This window comes from Maylandia zebra, linkage group LG6, assembly GCF_041146795.1.
Source record: "Maylandia zebra isolate NMK-2024a linkage group LG6, Mzebra_GT3a, whole genome shotgun sequence".
Lineage (NCBI taxonomy): Eukaryota > Metazoa > Chordata > Actinopteri > Cichliformes > Cichlidae > Maylandia > Maylandia zebra.
In genome coordinates this window covers 3,350,511-3,368,764 of record NC_135172.1, presented here as the reverse complement: position 1 = coordinate 3,368,764, position 18,254 = coordinate 3,350,511, and the positions used below count along the sequence as shown (strand labels likewise).

General features: G+C 40.6%; 1 protein-coding gene across 2 annotated transcripts in view; it reads left to right on the top strand.

Annotated features, from left to right (window-relative positions):
• Positions 1 to 6,465: 6,465 nt before the first annotated feature.
• The window catches only part of LOC101487872 (uncharacterized), a 30,891-nt gene continuing 19,102 nt past the window's right edge, over positions 6,466 to 18,254 (top strand). The window contains exons 1-2 of one of the 2 annotated variants that reach the window (XM_014407277.4): positions 6,466 to 6,619; positions 15,417 to 17,106. In XM_014407277.4, the coding sequence (XP_014262763.1) occupies positions 15,775 to 17,106 (1,332 nt within the window). In that variant the 5' untranslated portion in view covers positions 6,466 to 6,619; positions 15,417 to 15,774. The remainder of the gene's footprint in view (positions 6,620 to 15,416; positions 17,107 to 18,254) is intronic. The other variant, XM_023152192.3, reaches the window with a different exon arrangement.

The following is an 18,254-nucleotide window of genomic DNA, read 5'->3' as shown; positions in this document are numbered from 1 at the left end:
AAAGCTATAGTAAAATAGACAGAGCCCTGACGAGCTCGATTCAACCTCAAAACAAAGTGTGAGAGACATGACAGACAGAAACCTCAGTCACAGCAGACAAGAAGCCATAACGCATCGCTCAAGGCTAAAACACACACACACTCAGTGAACAGTTGCTGATAAAGTTCAACCCCTGACATTCAGTTTAAAATGAGCCAGGAGTGCAAACTCATTGCAGAAACAGATGACCACATTGCAGCCATTAGACTTGAGTCTCTCACATAACACATACGTTGCATAATTGAACTTGAGAGAGTTGTTTTGCTTTATTTTTAATGTCTGACTGCTCGACAAAGACTGCAGTCTATATACTCTATAGTGGTAAGATTCTAAATCAGCAAGAAGGCCTATTAATCATAGTGGCACTAACCAACAAGTCATCTATGAAATGTAGCTAGAGGGGAGTTTGCTACTCTGACATTTGAGTCAAATATTATCCAGAGGTGTGCTGGACACTCTAGTTTACAACTTCAAACTGCGCCTCAGAATTTGAAGTAAGAAAGAAATAGAACTTCTTAACACTAGGTGTCACGGTTCTGGGTCCGTTGGACCCAGTATTTTGAGTTCATTATGTTTTGGTACTTTTGCATCATGGATTTTCCTTTATGTTTCTCTGGTACTTGGTGTTTCAGTTATCTTGGTGTTTTTCTATATTATGATTTATGATCTGATACTGTTGTGATTATGATTATCATTTAGTAGCCTTTGGTCAGTGTCAAGTCTGTCTCTGTCTAGTCTGTGTCTTAGTAAAGTGGGTTTTGTTTCCTGTTTTACTTTGAAGGTTCTTGTTCCTGTCTGATGTTAGTATGTGCAGCTTTGTTCCCCCTGTCTCGTTAGCCCTGATCTCTCCCAGCTGTGTCTCCCTCCTGTTGCTGATTTCCCCGTTACTACCCTGTGTATATAAGCCCTGTGTTTTCCCATTCTCAGTGTCGCGTCGTACCATCAGTTTATGCCTGTGTGTTCTTGGGCTCAGTGTTCCGTCCTCACTTTATGTTTGTTTTCCTGCCAGCAATAAAGCTGAGGTTTTTTGAGTTACATTCCATTTTCCGAGTCCTGCATTTGGATCCTCATCTCTGCCTGCCCGCACACAGAGCCTTGACACTAGGTCTTTGAGTTTGGACTTTTTCATTCTTTGTAATCTAGATTTTCATTTGCTCTTGATCTGTTATCATGCCTCCTGTTTCAGGTGTTCTCCGACCTGTTGCTTGTTTTCTCCCTCGCTGTTCGATCCCTCTCAAAAGCTCAATTAACCATTATCTACACGGTGGCCCTCCTCAACTGAGTAACGAGTTCCACCACAGTAAATGGGATAGTGTTTTCTTTTCTGAAGAAGTGTGTGTGTCGGTCCGCAGTCATCCAGGCCATGGTAGTCTAAGGAGCTTGGAAAGAAAGCGACTGGACTTTTTTAAGTTGCTTGAAGACGTTTCACCTCTAATCCGAGAGGCTTCTTCAGGTCTAAAACCGAATGCTGGAGATTCCCAGGTATTTAAACCCTAGTGGGAGTTCCATTAGTATCTACTCGGATCGACTAGGTTCATTGACCCGCTATTGATCATCAACCGCACCACATGAGCCAAGGTGTGAAAATCAGCAGAGGTTTCGTGTGACACCTCCTGTGAGAGCTTGCCTAACCCAGTCATGTGACCTAGTGAGGTCACCTGACCCAAGATGTGCGTGGGAGGCTGTGGCACCTGGGAAGTCATCTCAAAACTGCATCATAAGTTGCAGACAGTTGTCACAAGCCACACCCTATATTCAAAGATGGTCGTTTACGGCGTACATAAAGGACCTCTCTCAAACCGTCATGTCTGTCCAAAATGTGAACTATGGTGTTAGGTTTATGTTGGCACAAACCTATTGCTGGAACAGCCGAGACAATTCTACTACAATGGCAAAAGCAAGACACAAGTCACCAGAGCTCTTCGTGTGATCTCGTGCACGAGGGAGATGACTGAGACTGGGACAACTCCCACTAGGGTTTAAATACCTGGAAATCTCTACCACTTGGTTTTAAAACTAAGGAAACCTCTCGGATTAGAGCTGAAACGTCTTTAAGAAACTTAAAGAATTTAAATCGCTTTATTTCCAAGCTCCTTAGACTTTTTTTGATGAAGCTTTGTTCATTAAAGTTCCACTAAAGCTTGGGGGCGACCGTGGCTCAGGGGGTTGGGAAGCACATCTGTAACCAGAAGGTGGCCGGTTCGATCCCGGGCTCGTTGTGTCCTTGGGCAAGACACTTTACCCTACCGCCTACTGGTGTTGGCCAGAGGGGCTGATGGCGCGATATGGCAGCCTCGCCTCTGTCAGTCTGCCCCAGGGCAGCTGTGGCTACAACCGTATCTTGCCTCCACCAGTGTATGAATGTGAGAGTGAATGAATAAATTGTAAAGCACTTTGGGTGCCTTGAAAAGCGCTATATAAATCCAATCCATTATTATTATTAAAGTGCACACTTTGCCTCTCAGTAGCTGCAAATTGCATCTAGTCATTAAAGTACACTGTTTTTTTTTCTGCCTGTCCCATTTGGTTCTTTAGCCATCAGAATTGTTGTCTGAAGACCAACAAGGATACCCAATGGATTTACTTGATATTTTGCCAAATGGATCATCGTGGCATTGCCGTATTGGTCCATTTGATCAACCTTTGTTTTTATTATTTATTTTATTTTATTTTCAGTTGTTACAGACGGGACAGATATGAGTGAGGGATAGGAAAGGGAGAGAGAAAGAGGAAGGAAAAGAAAAACAGAAGGGGAGAGGGACAGTGAGAAAGGGGAAAAAAATCTCCTGGATCACCTGTTGAGAGAAAAAGAATAGAAAACAAGCAAAAAAAAACAGAGCAACATACTAAACACAACACCATCGCATTAATCTAGCTAAGTGTAAAGAGCAGTAAATACTAAATATTGAATGTTGTTGTGCAGCACGCAGGACAGACAGCGCACAATGTGCTTTGAAGTAGCAGCCAAGAAAGGTGTAATTTAAGTCTATGAACAGTGAACACGCGTGTGCACACCTGTGTGGGTCAGCGCGTTTGTATTCAAAAGGTTTCCCCGTGTAATGGTCTGCTAGAGGGTCTAGAGAGCCATAGCCCCATCCCCCAGGGCACGAAGCAGGCATGGAGGAGATCCAGGACCCAGACATCCAGAGGCCCCAGAGTGCGAGAGCTCAAGGAGGACCACCGGAGGGGCATCCGTGCCACCCTCATGGGAAGGGCTGAGGATCCTCAGACGAGGGATCACCCAGTAGCCACCGAGCAGAGGCTAGAGGGGGCTGCACCGGCGTGCTGTTAAAAAAAATCTTTGAAAAACGGTCATATTCCAGCAGGGCGCCAAAATACTACCGTAAACTAACAGAAAATAACTTCCTCATGAAAATGCGGTTATTTTCAGTAATGTAAATAGGGTTTGTTGTGCTAATTTGACATGGGATTCTGCCTTTTCCAAGTGCTTTTAGACATTAAATTAGGAACATTTTAACGTGATCAAACAATGAAATTACCTGTAAACAAGGTCACTGAATGTGGCAATATGAACCATAATACGTAAATGTACAGAAATATACAGTTAACGTAAATAATAATGGATTGCATGCCCTGGGACAGACCGACAGAGGCGAGGCCTCTTTATTGTGGTTTATTTATTTACAAAACTGTAAAATGCAGTAAAATACTTTCACATTAGGATTTTCCTACAGCGCAGCCATACCCGCAACCTTGTGGTTGTTAGTTCACATTCATTGGCCGATGCTTAGCGTCATGTTATTATGTGTCCCAGCATCCAATGGCATGTCACATTGTTTTCATGGCCACACCCTCACCCCAGGTGCAGAGGCCTCTTTCTGTTCAGGAATGTTGGGAATACTTTGAGATTTATATTAATTGCAATTCCTACCTCTACATTTATTTTTTAAAATATATAATTAGCACAGCGTGGCCGTGCAATGTTTTATGTTTTTATTCCTATTAATTATATTTTCACTTGTTACCTCTGAATTATTGAATCAGACCTGGATGACATGAACTTTTCAGCAAACTTACAATTCAAATGCTCCTTTAATTATTGATTATTCTCATTAATTTTCGATCATTTTATATATTTTTCCATAGTATTACATTTGAATTTAACAGATCATTCTCTCACATAACAGACAAATATTTGTGAGATTATGATACATTTCTGAATGTATCTTTACAATCTAAATATGCACATGTACAAAAAATATATTTAAAAAACAAGTAAATTGTGTTTTACTATATTTACAGTGATGCTATTTTACCTTTGACATGTAAAGTCACAGTCTACTTATGTAAATGTAATGATATTCTAGAAAGACAAACTGCAAAATATACAGTAAGATGCTGTGACATTACTATTTTTTGGAACAGTGTAGCTACCAACATATTGTAATGAGTAGCCAGATAACAATGTAAATAGATGTAGTTTAATATTTTTCTACCATGTCAAGTTGAAATCCTCCCACAAAATTGTGGCAGCAGTATAAATGTATTAGGATCAGTTGTGAGGTAGAGATTATTATCTATAAGGATTAACTTGGTGAAGCAGATTTACTAAATTAAGGTTAACTTAGTAAATTGGATCGGCGTCTTTCAGTGTGTTTAATGATGTCTGAACATTTTCTAGTAATTTTTAAAAAATACAACTGTTCTGGAGTCCCAAGGAGCAGCCTATGTAAATGAAACTTCAATTATTATTTTCTATTCGTGCTAAATTGAAATGTCACAGAGTATCCAGGGGGACAGGCCCACTCTGTCGGTCGTTTTTAAGAAGGAAAACGTAGATGCAGTTGCTGCATTCATCAAACTGATGCTGAACTTTGATGTGACGACTGAAAGCCTTTTTCCTTCAATGCTCAAACAGTGGTAACAGTGTAAATTCAAACACAGTAAATTATTGTACATTAACTGTGTTTCCCTGATCATGAGAAGCATACATTTACTACATTAGAAAGTTAAAAAAAAATCTTTTCAACATAAACTCCGCTGTGTAAAGTAAGAAATCCCGAGCTATATCACTGCATCTGTCACATTACGGGACGAGCATGACTTGTGTTGCTGTCAACATCTATGATTCAGACATTTAAAACTGTGCTGACCATCTCGCTCCAACAGTTACCAGGACTGGTTCTTTCATTTACTGTTTTTGACTGTTGTGCTTAAGTTAAATAAAGGATGGTACTAAGTGCACATACTAATATCAGTTTGACAATATAATACTAATGATTATAGTTACAACAGTAAAAACACACATTAGTGAGTCCTGAGGAACAACAACAAATAATAAGAAGGGTGTAGCTACAGAAAGGTCATCTCGAAACCAGACAAGGAGTCTGAACCCAAACACGGAGGGTCTGCCGCCCTACTCTTAGAAACTATAGGAACCAAATGTGCACTGTGAGAGTGAAGTGCTTCACTGGGATATTATACTATGAGGACTTTCATATTTCACGAGCATCATGTGACAAGAACATTTAAAGTTAATAGACATACTACGTAGAAAGTGTACGGCCATATTCCTCACAGTAACCCTTTCTGTCATGAGTTAAGGCAAACTAATCAGACTTTAAAAAGAAGTGTAAATGAAGACACTGCTGAGCAGGTTATCTTCTGCAGTTACTTAACTGTCCCACACGAAAGAGATCATTGGGTTTACAACAGTCCAAACATAAATTGCAAAGCTGATTTGTACAGAGGTTCATGAAGTCATTAGTGCTGAGAATTAAATGAATACGAGGCTCGACACTACGCTGTACAGTGTTTACAGGACTGAAAAGTAACCTGGGATTGTTTTCCTCTATAAATGATGAAAATATAGCTGCTTGTTCAGGGCACGTAGAAGAAAATGATAACAGAATGTATGTCCTATCTGAGCTTAGTGCATTTCCACAGCCTCGTGCATTTTGCATGATAACGTATTTAGATTCACGTTCTCCAGTGGCAACAACCCAGGAACTGTCGTCTCACACTTTTCACATACCTAGACTGTGCTAGTTGTTATTTCCATCCAGCCATTCTGTAGGTTTCTGTTTTCTTGTGTAAGGCCAACAGGCAAGTACCTGTGACAGGTGCTCCGTCTTTGCCTCAATTAATTAAAAAACACGTAATTCAAACTGTAGTATGAAAGAGGCTGTCCGGTTTGTGTTTATGAAGAAGAAAAGTAAATGGAGTCCAGTTTATGACTGACAAATGTTTCTCACACCTCTTTCATCACACCAGCTGAAAGCAAAGAGTGCTTTAACAGATGTGTGTGTGGGGGGACTTTACTGTCCCTACTGGTCTGAATGCGGCATTGCAGTTTATCAGCAACAATATTTTTGAGAAACACACTCGGTTTTGTTGCTTTTGGTGAGATACAGATTTAACACAATGCACCCAAATTACTATTATGAATATTTTTTGAAATATGGTTAGAGGTAAGGGTCAGGTTGCTTTTATTTTGAAAAACTACGGCGGAAGCGTTTCCCGTTGCAGCCGATGGCGGAACACGGGCAAACACCAACTGGCTAAAGAGGATTCACGGTTTTCGACAAAAACAAAGACTAACGTCAACTCACAGTGAAAGGTATTTATTCAGATGCAGGGGCGTGTTCTGGAAATTGTATCGGTGGTTGTTCGTGTGACGGAACTGCTAGCATGCTTTCCAGTAGCAGACGTTAGCAGGTCTGCTAGCTAAAAACCAGTTAAAGCCAAAATGGCTGGTATGTAGCGAGACTCAGTGTTTTCCCGATTTTCGTTAGCACAAATATAGTATTCCGTTTACTCCAGCGCAGCCTGTTGTATTCCATTTAGGGACTCGATTGATTGTACGTCTGCACCGGTGCGTAAGCGGTAACGCTAAGGGTAAATAAGGTAGCTGTTCCCGGTTCAGAACACCAGCACCTCCCTGTGTAGGCCCTGCAGCGCGAGCGGATTTCTGCGCACCGTGCAGAAAATTCACGAAGTCTCTGTGGGGTTGTGAAAACCAGAAACATTAGACTACAAGACAGACATAAGAAAACATGCTCGCCCTGTGCATTCTGCATGTGCGCAGTGCAAAGGCCACATTGTCGCACTTGAAGCTCTGACTGGACGTGTCCGGAGGATTGTGCGCTTTCAGTCCATCTGCACCTGAAATTGCGGATAGTTTCACTTTTAGATGGTCAGAAAAGAGTGCTGCGTGAAATGACGAGGCGTGGCTCCTGTCCGAAATATCAAGCTGAGATGTCGATTTCTCCCAAAATCTACATTTGTGGAATCAGCAGCAGCTGTAAAAATCCTTATAACATATCTGCTGTGGGTCCCACAGGATCTTAGCTCGGTGGTGGTGTCTCCGTACTCGGCACAGGTGTTTCTGTATACTATGACAACCACTTGGTTATGGCTTTCCATGTATGTCCTGCATGCTAGCATCTTGCACCCTGCTGTTATAAAGGATGAACACCCTACAATAATGCAAAGAAAGTATAGAAATCCCAACAATCATCATAGTTTATTTATATAGCACTTTAAAAACACACAAGACCAAAGTGCTGAACAATAGAAGTATCAGAGATGCAATAAGAATAATAAATACGATAAAATAATAAACACAGTAAAAACACTAAAATATGTAAAAGCAGTACCCTGCCTCTCGCCCTATGACAGCTGGGATAGGCTCCAGCGCCCCCCGCGACCCTGAAAAGGATAAGCGGAAGCAAATGGATGGATGGATGTAAAAACAGTAGAATATAATAATCATATGACCCCCTGTGAGCAAGCGCTTTAGCAATAGTGGGAAGGAAAAAATGATTTTAACAGGAAGAAGCCTCCAGCAGAACCAGGCTCAGGATGAAATGTGTGGCTCGTTCTCTCCACGGACAGCACCCTGTAGCACAGAGGGTACCTTTTCATTATCTGGATTCATTTACACTGACAATGTTGATCACATGAATGAAGTGCTCCAGGCACATCTAACCAATCTGGGTGTTTCATAGATCACATGACTCTTCTTCCACAGAAGATTGGTCATATCTACTTCAGAGACAATATCAAAGGTTGATGAGAAGTCTGTAAAGACTTCAATTGAGTTTTATTCATATTGTGCCGAATCACAACTTGTAGTTATATGTGTAAAGTAAGACCATACAGTAACTGAGAGAAAACAGAGACAACCCCAACAGTCAGATATCCCCCTATGAGCAAGTGCGTTGGCAATAGTGGGAAGGAAAAACTCTTTATACAGGAACAAGCCTCTGGCAGAACCAGGCTCAGGCAGACTCTGCTGCAGCCGGTTGGCTCCCAGCAAAGTGAAAAGATTTGATGGTAGAGCAGGGCGATATGGCCAAAAATATTTATCACGATATATATTTGAAAATTTGTGATAACGATATAACCGACGATATAATTGATGCGAGACAAAATACAACTCCACAACATTACTAGCGCAAAAAGACAACCTTCCATTTATTTTCACTTAAACAAGAAGCTGGTTTTTATGTACATTAAAGCTTCATAAAAATGTAACAGTGCAAATGCAAATTCCTTGCTGAAAGTTTAACCAAAAGGCATTTCCAGTAGAAATGGGCTGACATATCCTGAGCATAACCATGTATAATATCCACTGAAGTTAAAAATAGGTGCTTTGCAACATTAAACTGCAGTGTGCAGTACGCATTTTTCGGACCATAAGGTGCACGGGATTATAAGGCACATTAAGCGAAACAAAGCAGTCAGATAAATCAAACTTTATTAAACTCATTCTTCTTGCTTCCTCCACTTCTGTACCATTGATTCATTAATGTTGAATTCTCTGGCAGCTGCTCTATTCCCATGTTGTTGCAGTATATCAATGACTAACCTCGTATTGTGGATGGATTATCTCAGTTGTTCTCCTGACTGACGTTTGGTCCGTTTACAGCATCCTGCCATGCGATTGCATTTGTCTCTAACCATGAAGAACCTTCACGTTAACTTTTATAAGTGGAAAAGTGTTAGCGTTCGTCCTCCAGCTTCACTGTTTATGTTATGCTAACATAGCTGTGTCGCTAGCGATCACGTAGCACATCATTATATACCAGCTAGCCCAACTTCAGTAACCCTACAAACCTCACTGCTGTTTAGTTTCCTGTCTTCATTTATGTTGGAAGTGATAGCAGAGCTGTACGTTTGATTTTTTCAGAAATCTCTCCGTCAGAACGTATCATCATATCATGCTTAGGTAACTAGCGAAACTAGCGAGCTAACTTCCGCTAGCTTCCTGCTAACTTCTAACTCCGTTAAATGTAATAACTTTTGTTTTCATGGATGCCTGGAAGTTAAACTTTATAGTTACACCTGGTAAAGCAGCAATGCTGATCGTTTTATTAAAGATGAAAGAATTTAGACAGTTTTTAACGCTCAGTGATGCTGCAGTGTTCGTTTGAACTGAAGAATACGGAGTTTAGGACCCAGATTACTCCCAGATTTAAGAGCATCTTAGTCCGACAAATACGACAATAACGACGGCCGCTTGCATGTTCTGCAAAAAAATGTGCTTTGTTGTGTATCTGACGGACAAACACCAAACCAGTTCCACATCACTGAAGTTGCACCATTTTTACAAACCAATTCTGGTTCATCTGTTTCACTCAACAATCGGCCATGTGCGTATGAAAACAAAGGCACTGCGCATGCGCGTTTTACTCCCATTCTATCGCGATATTTCATTTTACTATCGTTGCCTAACATTATACCGGTATTACCGTGAACGGTATAATATGGCCCAGCCCTATTTGATGGATTGAACAGGTGTATTTCATCCTGTGTGAAAAACACTCATCGGCAGACTGGAGTCAAGTAGAACAATACTTTATCAATTGCTACACAAGTTAATGCACAGATATTTCCTGGAGAATGTGATACACAGTTTGTGTTTCACTCATTGGCTTCAGTAAGGTACAACACATCATATCTGTGTTTTTCATGTGAGAAGGGGTCCCCTTCACCAAAGGCGTGAAAACACAAAGGAAAGAGACAGTGCTACCTGTATCTGGATGTCATCCTTTTCCTCCTTAAGTCAGGGCTCTAACACACAAAATGGGCTTAAAAGGCTGATTTATTTACAGTATTGTTGTAGTTACTGTCAGCAGATAATACAGACCCTCCCGTCTCCAGACAGTGGACAACAAGCTGGCTAAACAACAACAGCCGATATTATGTCAGCTAATGTTAGGCTTGAGGGTCCTAAAACCCACATTTTGCTCTGATAAACAGTTTGATTACATTCTCACGTTGAGTTTATTTCCTAAGTGCCCAAGTCCATGATGCCACTAATGCTGGATAACAGCAGCTAATAGTGTGCTTCATGGAGTGTGTAGCACTTTATTGTGTCGGCACTGTTAGACAGACACTGTGTTGGTGTGCTGCTTAACAGTGACTACATGACACAGCAGCTGTATCGGTCACATGATTTCTCTTGCACTGGTGCAGGCTTGATACATATGGTACATATCAACTTTGATTCCATAATTTTATTTTTTAACTTGAGTATCTCAGGGTCGGTTTGATGCTTTTTACATTTTATTTTAAGCAGTCATCAATTCCACGGAAACGCCTTGGATTACTGCACCTCTTCTAGCTTTAGGGCATGTTTCATAAATCTAACGGTAACTTTGTGTGCAAACTAATTTTTTTGTGCAGGGTAAGAATATTTCCATGCAAATATGAGAAAATACAGACCCGTTACAAAAATTAGAGTATCATGGAAACATTCATTTATTTCTGTAATTCCATTCAAAATGTTAAACTTTCATAGATTATAGATTTAGGGCCCACAACTTAAATGATTTTAAGTACTTGGTTGTTTATTGGTACATAATTTGGGCTTCCAGGTCATAAAACCCACGAAAACAGAATTTAAAAAAAATTCCGTTGAGTTTGCTGGCCAGTCAAGCACTGTGATGGCATGGCCATCAAACCAGGTTTTGGTGCTTCTGGTGTTATGGGCAGGGCCGGGTCCTGCTGGAAGATAAAATCTGCATCTCCATACAGATCCTCAGCAGACGGAATCATGAAGTCATCTAAAACACTCTGGTAGACTGTTGTGGTGACCTTGGATTTAAGAAAGCAGACTTTACCAACACCTGTACCGGACATTACACCCCAAATCAAGACTGACTGTGGATATTTCACACTGGACCTCAAGCAGCTTGGGTTGTAATCCTCACCCGTCTTCCTCCAAACCCTTGGACCTTGATTCCCGAATGAAAAGCACACTTTACCCGAGGAACCCAACAGTTGTAGCCCATCTCCTGCATGCGTCTGAATGTGGTGGTTTTCGAAGCTGTGACTCCAGCCTCGTTCCCCTCTCTCTGGATCTCTGCCAGATTCATGAATCTTCTCTGTTTGAATTAAAACATTCATGCCCTGTAAAATTTGCGTTGATGTCTTCACAGTGTTCTAATTTTTTGAATTCCTGTTTTCGTGGGTTTTATAAGCTGGAAGCCCAAATCATGTACAAATAAACAACAAGTACTTGAAATTGTTTAAGTTGTGGGCCCTGAATCTATAATCTATGAAAGTTTAACATATTGAATGGAATTAGAGAAATAAATCAACTTTTCCATGATACTCTATCTTTTTGGAAAGGGTCTGTATTTGGTCTAATGTCATACTGAAAAATGGAGTCTTGTTCCAGATAGATCTAATGGCACTTTTCTTCTTTCATAATTCCATCAGTTTTGATGAGATCCCCAATACCACTGGCTAAAGGGTTGTAGGCTCCCAATTTTTCTTTTGTTATTTACTTTTTTTGACTATTTCAAAATATGCTGCACATCAGCCGAGATACACCTTGTTGTGTAAAACTTATTTTATGCCTATTAAACTATGTTACATTTAGCATTTTTATAGATTCAATTTGAGAAAATGGAACCAAGTTATGGGTTTTGTGACAGCGTTCTAGTAAAAAAGTGCAGTAAATTAAAATTAGGTTCTTTGTTGTTTATATGTAGGCACAACACTGGTTTGTTCCACTAGTTAAGAGCCTTTTTTTATATTTGTGTGATTCATGTCAGCATCACGTGGATTAACAAAGAAGATAACATTTCTCTGAAAATAGTCAGGTACAAGAATTGGACTGAAAATAAATGAAAAAGCAGCCAGTGTCCAAAGAAGGACTTTGAAAGACCGACGTCAAGGTAGTCAGTAGGGCTGTTCGATATAACGATATATATCGGATGACGATATAAAAACATCTATCGTTTCATTTTATGCTATCGTTTGCTTCGTGGTGTCGTAAAATAAACTGTTTACAGCAATATTTTTTCATGGTTTTGATGGTCACTGCAGTGGCTACATTAATTTCTTAAAGTTCTCTCTTTCTCTTATATTTAATATAACCACACTACGGACGGACAAGCGCCTGTTTTTATGCGTTGTCGTTAGCAATAGGGCTGCTCGATTATGGCAAAAATGATAATCACGATTATTTTCACTGAAATTGAGATCACGATTATTTGACGATATTTATTTAACCCTTTAAGACCTACTATAGAACCAAGTCCACCAGAGCTTATATTATTTTTTTTATTTTTTTTACATGCTGTAGTGCCATTTGTGGGAGCATTTCAAGTTGCTATACATCAATACAACTGTTATAGCCCATATTTTAATAATATGTATGCATTAAGTGCATAGTAATTACATAAATTGCAAAAAAGTGCAATAAACTACAAAAAAAATTGAAAATCGCGTTTGTTTTGTTTACATATATTTCTACTTGGAGAAGTTTAAGAGGTTTATCCCTCAAAACTTTAAATACAATAAAGTTGCAAAAAATAGTTTACAACAACAGGAAATTTATTTTGAGTGTCTTCATAGTTTTATTTTGGAGATACAGCAATTTTTATATACTGCAGGAAAAACAAAAAACAATCCTATGATGCAAATTTGCAAAGAAAACAGCATGTGCATCATTTCACTGTGGGAAGTGTTACGACCAGCTGATAGGAACGGCAAAGCGTGTTTCTGGAATATTATGTTTTTGTTCCTGCAAGCGCTTTTTATGCAGTTTTTGCAAAGCTATATGTGGAACGAAACCGTGACCGAGGACAAGCTGATGGCATAAGATGTAAGTACAACTCCTCCGGTTTCATATGCAAAACAAATTATTGCGCTAGCTTACACAGTTCAGGTTCTACAGGGATTTAAAAATAGTTACGCAAAACGGAGCGTGCTGCTCTGACCGGCTTTAAAGGGTTAACAATGACTTTAAAAAAATAATATAAAATAGTGTGCAACACCACTGAAGTTTATTTTTTTAAACTCTTTTCAACCAACGGCAGTCACTCTCCAAATAACTTCTGCTTAGCTTTCCGAGCTTCCCTCGGGTCCTCTTAATCAGCGGTCTCCAACCTTTTTTGCGCCACGGACCGGTTTATGCCCGACAATATTTTCACGGACCGGCCTTTAAGGTGTCGCGGATAAATGAGGGAGGGGCTAATAATCGGCTCAGTCATTTTTAATGATCGTTGAAAGCCCAGATCGTAATCGTGATTAAAATTCGATTAATTGAGCAGCCCTAGTTAGCAACAACGGCGGTAACACCATCGCGTGTCCGCTTGTTTATGTTCCACATAAACTTTCACAATAAAACTCAAGATCCTGTTGAGACTTTTCAAAATAAGTCTGCATCCATGCTGTGTCATGTTTTGTGTCAGGGTGTCAGTGATGTTGCAAATGTGTCCAATCCAGCAGTAAGCTTTACTGTCACTTGATATCGGTGTATCCATTTTGTTTTGTTTGTTTGTTTTGACAACTCAAGTCTCTGTTAGAGATGGAAAAATGTTGGGTTTGAAGAGCCTAGATTAGGGCTGTTCGATATAACGATATATATCGGATGATGATATAAAAATGTCTATCGTTCCATTTTACGCTGTTGTTTGTTTCGTGGTGTCGCAAAATAAACTGTCTATATTAATTTCTTCAAGTTCTCTCTTTCTCTTATATTTAATATAACCACACTACAGACGGACAAGCACCTGTTTTTATGCGTTGTCGTTAGCAACAACGATGGTAAAACCATCGTGTGTCCGCTTGTTTATGTTCCACATAAACCTTTCACAATAAAGCTCAAGATCCTGTTGAGACTTTTCAAAATAAACTGAATCAAGTGAAAAAGTATGCAGAGTGTTTATGGATGAGAAGCAAAAAAGAGCCGTCAGGTGCTAAAAAATAAACCTTAGACTCAAACGTTAGATCAGGCTTTTCCCCGCAGCACGTCGTGTAATAAATACTCACAAAGAAAACGGCGCCGTTACATTGTACGTCTAAAAATGTATCGTTTCATGCATCGGTTAAAACACTCGACTCCAGCTACACGACGCCCAGCTGGAAACACTTCAGCTACCCAAGATTCACAGGATTTACGGAAAATGTTAAATGTTTGTGATTTATATCGTTATCGGGACGATAGATGTCTTATATCGGGATAAGAGATTTTGGTCATATCGCACAGCCCTAGCCTAGATTACCTTTTAGTTTAAAAACTGCATTGCTTTTAAATAACAAATGCTCTCTCTGTCCCTCTCTCACACACACAATTTGGTTAAAGGTTCTTAAGATTCATTCAAAAACATTGACCTCAGACGCAGAAAATTTGGTCATGCTATTTACTATAAGGATCATTAAAGAACGCAATGCTTACTCATGCTGTTTAAAAATCCATTCAACCCGACTAGTCCATCTTGTTAAAGGAAGCATATTTAGTTTATTAGCTTTAATATATCGTGTTTGGATTTCTATAGTGCTTTTTCTAATCATACAGACTAATCAAAATGCTATACAAGTACGTTGTTGTTTCTGCTTGATCATGTTGACTCTTTCAGCAAATGGTAAGTGTTAATCCTAATTTCTAAATATTAGAATGGTGGGAGGTAAAACTGCATTATGCACTTGTAGGGTGATTTTGTTCTGTACATTTTACCCAGGAGATGACTGTCATTATAGCCACATTGCATTGTGTTTAATATATATATATATAGGAGGGTAATGATTGGTGCTTTGGATGAAATGTTCAGGTTTTTACCTGTCAGGTTAGATTAACATGTGTAGTGTTTAATTTGGTTGTTTCGTTAGTATTTGCTGTTTGGGGTCATCATTCTCACTGTTAGTTGTTTGTGCATAATGTTGCTTTGCTTTTCCATGACAAAGGAAAAGCAGGATGGGCGACATGCTCCACTACTAGACTTAAAGCTGACCAAATTTCTTAAAGTTTTCAAGAAGGCACCGCAAACACAGCGAGGACTGGTAAACTTTTTCAAGTGCCTGGAAGATAAAACAGAGACTTTATTTAAAAGCTGCTGTTGAAATGAAAAATGAACTCTCGTTTATTTGTAATAGTATATTTCTGCTTTTCACCTCAGCCTCGCTGTCCGTACAGACAGTAATTCACATCTTACTCCTGTCCTTAATTTGGAGCCCAGTGCAACATTCACCATCGCCGACACTACCAGAGGGACCCATTTCATATTTGGGCCTACGGCTGGTCTTGCTGGAGTGATAGCTCTCCGATTGGCGCAGGTTGAGACCGAGGCACAGATTGCTCTTCGGCAGCTTGCTGCTTTAGCCACCATCACTTTCGGCAGCCAGTGTCACAGCAACTGGTTTACAGCAGCGCTACCTCCTCACCTGGCCCTCCTGACTCTTTTCAATCGACCTCAGGCTGTGGGGTACACAAGCTATAAAACCTACAGAACCACACGGCCTTGTCTGTCTGCTGCCATGTATCACCAACACCCACAGGGCTCACAGCCATTTTCTAATGGGGGCAGACCACCACCTCGTCAGCCACCTCCGAATCAACATCAGACTCGCTCTAATATGCAGGTGATGGGTTTCCAGTTTCCTCGTCCGACCCAACTACCTGATGAGCTTGAGTCTGCACTGGCAATCCGGGGTGCCAGGGACATGGACCACCGCCAGATTGATCACATGACCCAACCAGATCCACACCAGAACCAAGGTTCTGGGACCAGTCAGCATGGAAACTTTGGCTCTAACCCAGTATCCCTCCCCACTGACAGTCAGTCTGAACACCACCAGAGAGTAGATTGGTCAAGCTACCAACCTCCAGCTAAACTGTTTGCTGCTCCTCCACCTTCTTCAAGTCATCAGTCACAACAAGGGGCCCAACAGCCTCAGAACACCCAAGCAGGACCAAGACTCTCAATTTGGACTCCATCTGTATGTGAATCTCTTTCGAACCAAGTTCGGCATGTCCATGGTGCCAGTGGGGAGGGTCCGAGTTTATACACACCAGAGAGCGCAGGAAGTATCTTGGCTAGCTTTGGACTTTCAAATGAGGACTTGGAAGTCCTGAGTCACTACCCTGATGATCAGTTAACCCCAGACACCTTGCCGTTCATACTCCGTGATATCCAAATCAACAAGTCAGGGAAACAGAAGACTTCGGCTTCCACTAGCTCATCCTCATTTTCACACAGCGCCCATGACATGCCATTGCCTCCTTCCCACTCGTCTGCATTGGCATGTTCTCATTCTCCAGAAGTGCCCAGCCTCCTTACTGTTACACAGACAGCTGGTAAAGTCATTGACTATGGGCATGCCAGTCGCACCAAGGACGAAAGCACTAACATGGGGAACTTCAAAAGAGAACTACTGTCTAGTGAACGGACAGTTAAAATGTTCCCAGCCTTGTCCTCCTCATCAGCTACAAAAGTAGATAAAAGTGAAAGACGGCAGGTTCATTTGGAACACACTGAACCAAGCAAGCATGGAGACAGTGACTATCGCAGGACGAGCAGCCTCCAGCGCGAGAGCAGTCATTCACCAGGGAAAGAACTTTCTCTATCTCCTAGATCCCGTGATCTAGACAGAGACTACAGGCGTGATGGAACCAAACAAAGACTGCCATCCGAAACGAGGAGTGACGTTTCTTCGAAAAGGTCCCTGTCCTCTTCGTGTGGGTCAAAACCACACAGCAGCGGCAAGAAGTTACCTACACCCACCATGATAAGTGATTTCTCAGCTGTGTCTCCAAAGGTGTATCCCCATACCTGCTCCCTATGCCACATAGTGTGTGACCAGGAAAAGGTGAGTGCCCTCGTGAATGCCCATTTAACAATGTCCAACAGTTTTCCTAAAAGAGTACCTCTGAGTAATAAATTGTAGTCCGCAATCTTCACCAGACAATTGTCGAGATGTTGTCTTTTATATATTTTTGCATGGATGATGTTTCCTATACACAAAAAAGGCAGAAATCATCAATAATTAAGCCAGATATTTGTACTTCTGACAGCTACACGTGGCCGTCACCGTCTTGGATATAAGCTGTTGTCACAGCTGAAGTTCCCTTAAGTGTTGCTAAAATACCCTACCACAGGGATAAAAAGAGAACTGTGGAGGTACAAGCATCAGTAGGTAGGACTTAACAAGCTTTAAATAAAATTCATTGGGACTTCATGTGTTTCCCCACTTTAAAGAAAGCAATCCCACACTTTCAAATACTCCGTTATATTTAATTACTCTTAAATATCAATGGAGTGCAGTAAATGGTTATTTGAAAACATACTGTAATTTCCTTCCTTAGGGATGATTAAAGTATTCTAAATGTTGCCACATCCTGTGAACTTTGACTAAGATGCCTCTCACTGACCAACTTTTAGTCAACTATTTGGGGACAGGTAAAAAAAAAAACATTGGTGATGGCAAAGCCTCATGGAGAATCCATGATGCTAAATCACAATAGTAATTAAATCGAGGTTTGTTTGTTTTTTTTGTTTTTTGCTTGTTTGGTTCTTTGACTGTTTGGGAAATCAACTTGCTAAGATGGCAACAACTTAAAGACCTATTTTTCTTTACTTCCTTTTGTCTCGTAATGATTTCATTGATACTTTAGAACAACCATTAGAGGTGGGGGTTGATGTGTAGTCATCCGACAGCATCTGCGTATCCTCGCCCAAATTAGGAGGTGCTTCCACAAACAGAAGAGTCAGACGTTTGGTTTTTCCTCTTCAGAAACCTCAGGGTCTTGTCACTACCAGGTTTTCTTCAAGAGAAGAGGCAACTGTCTGGTGAAGTTAAATGATTTGAAAGCGTTGCCACTATGGCAGGAGAAATCGGCTGTTTCTTAACTGTGAAACATGTTACTCCGCAAACTTATCAAAAGGTTAAACCTGGAACTGCTTTTTCAAAAAGTACTCTCCCGATTAGCTGTTTTATATAAAACTCCATCGAGTTAT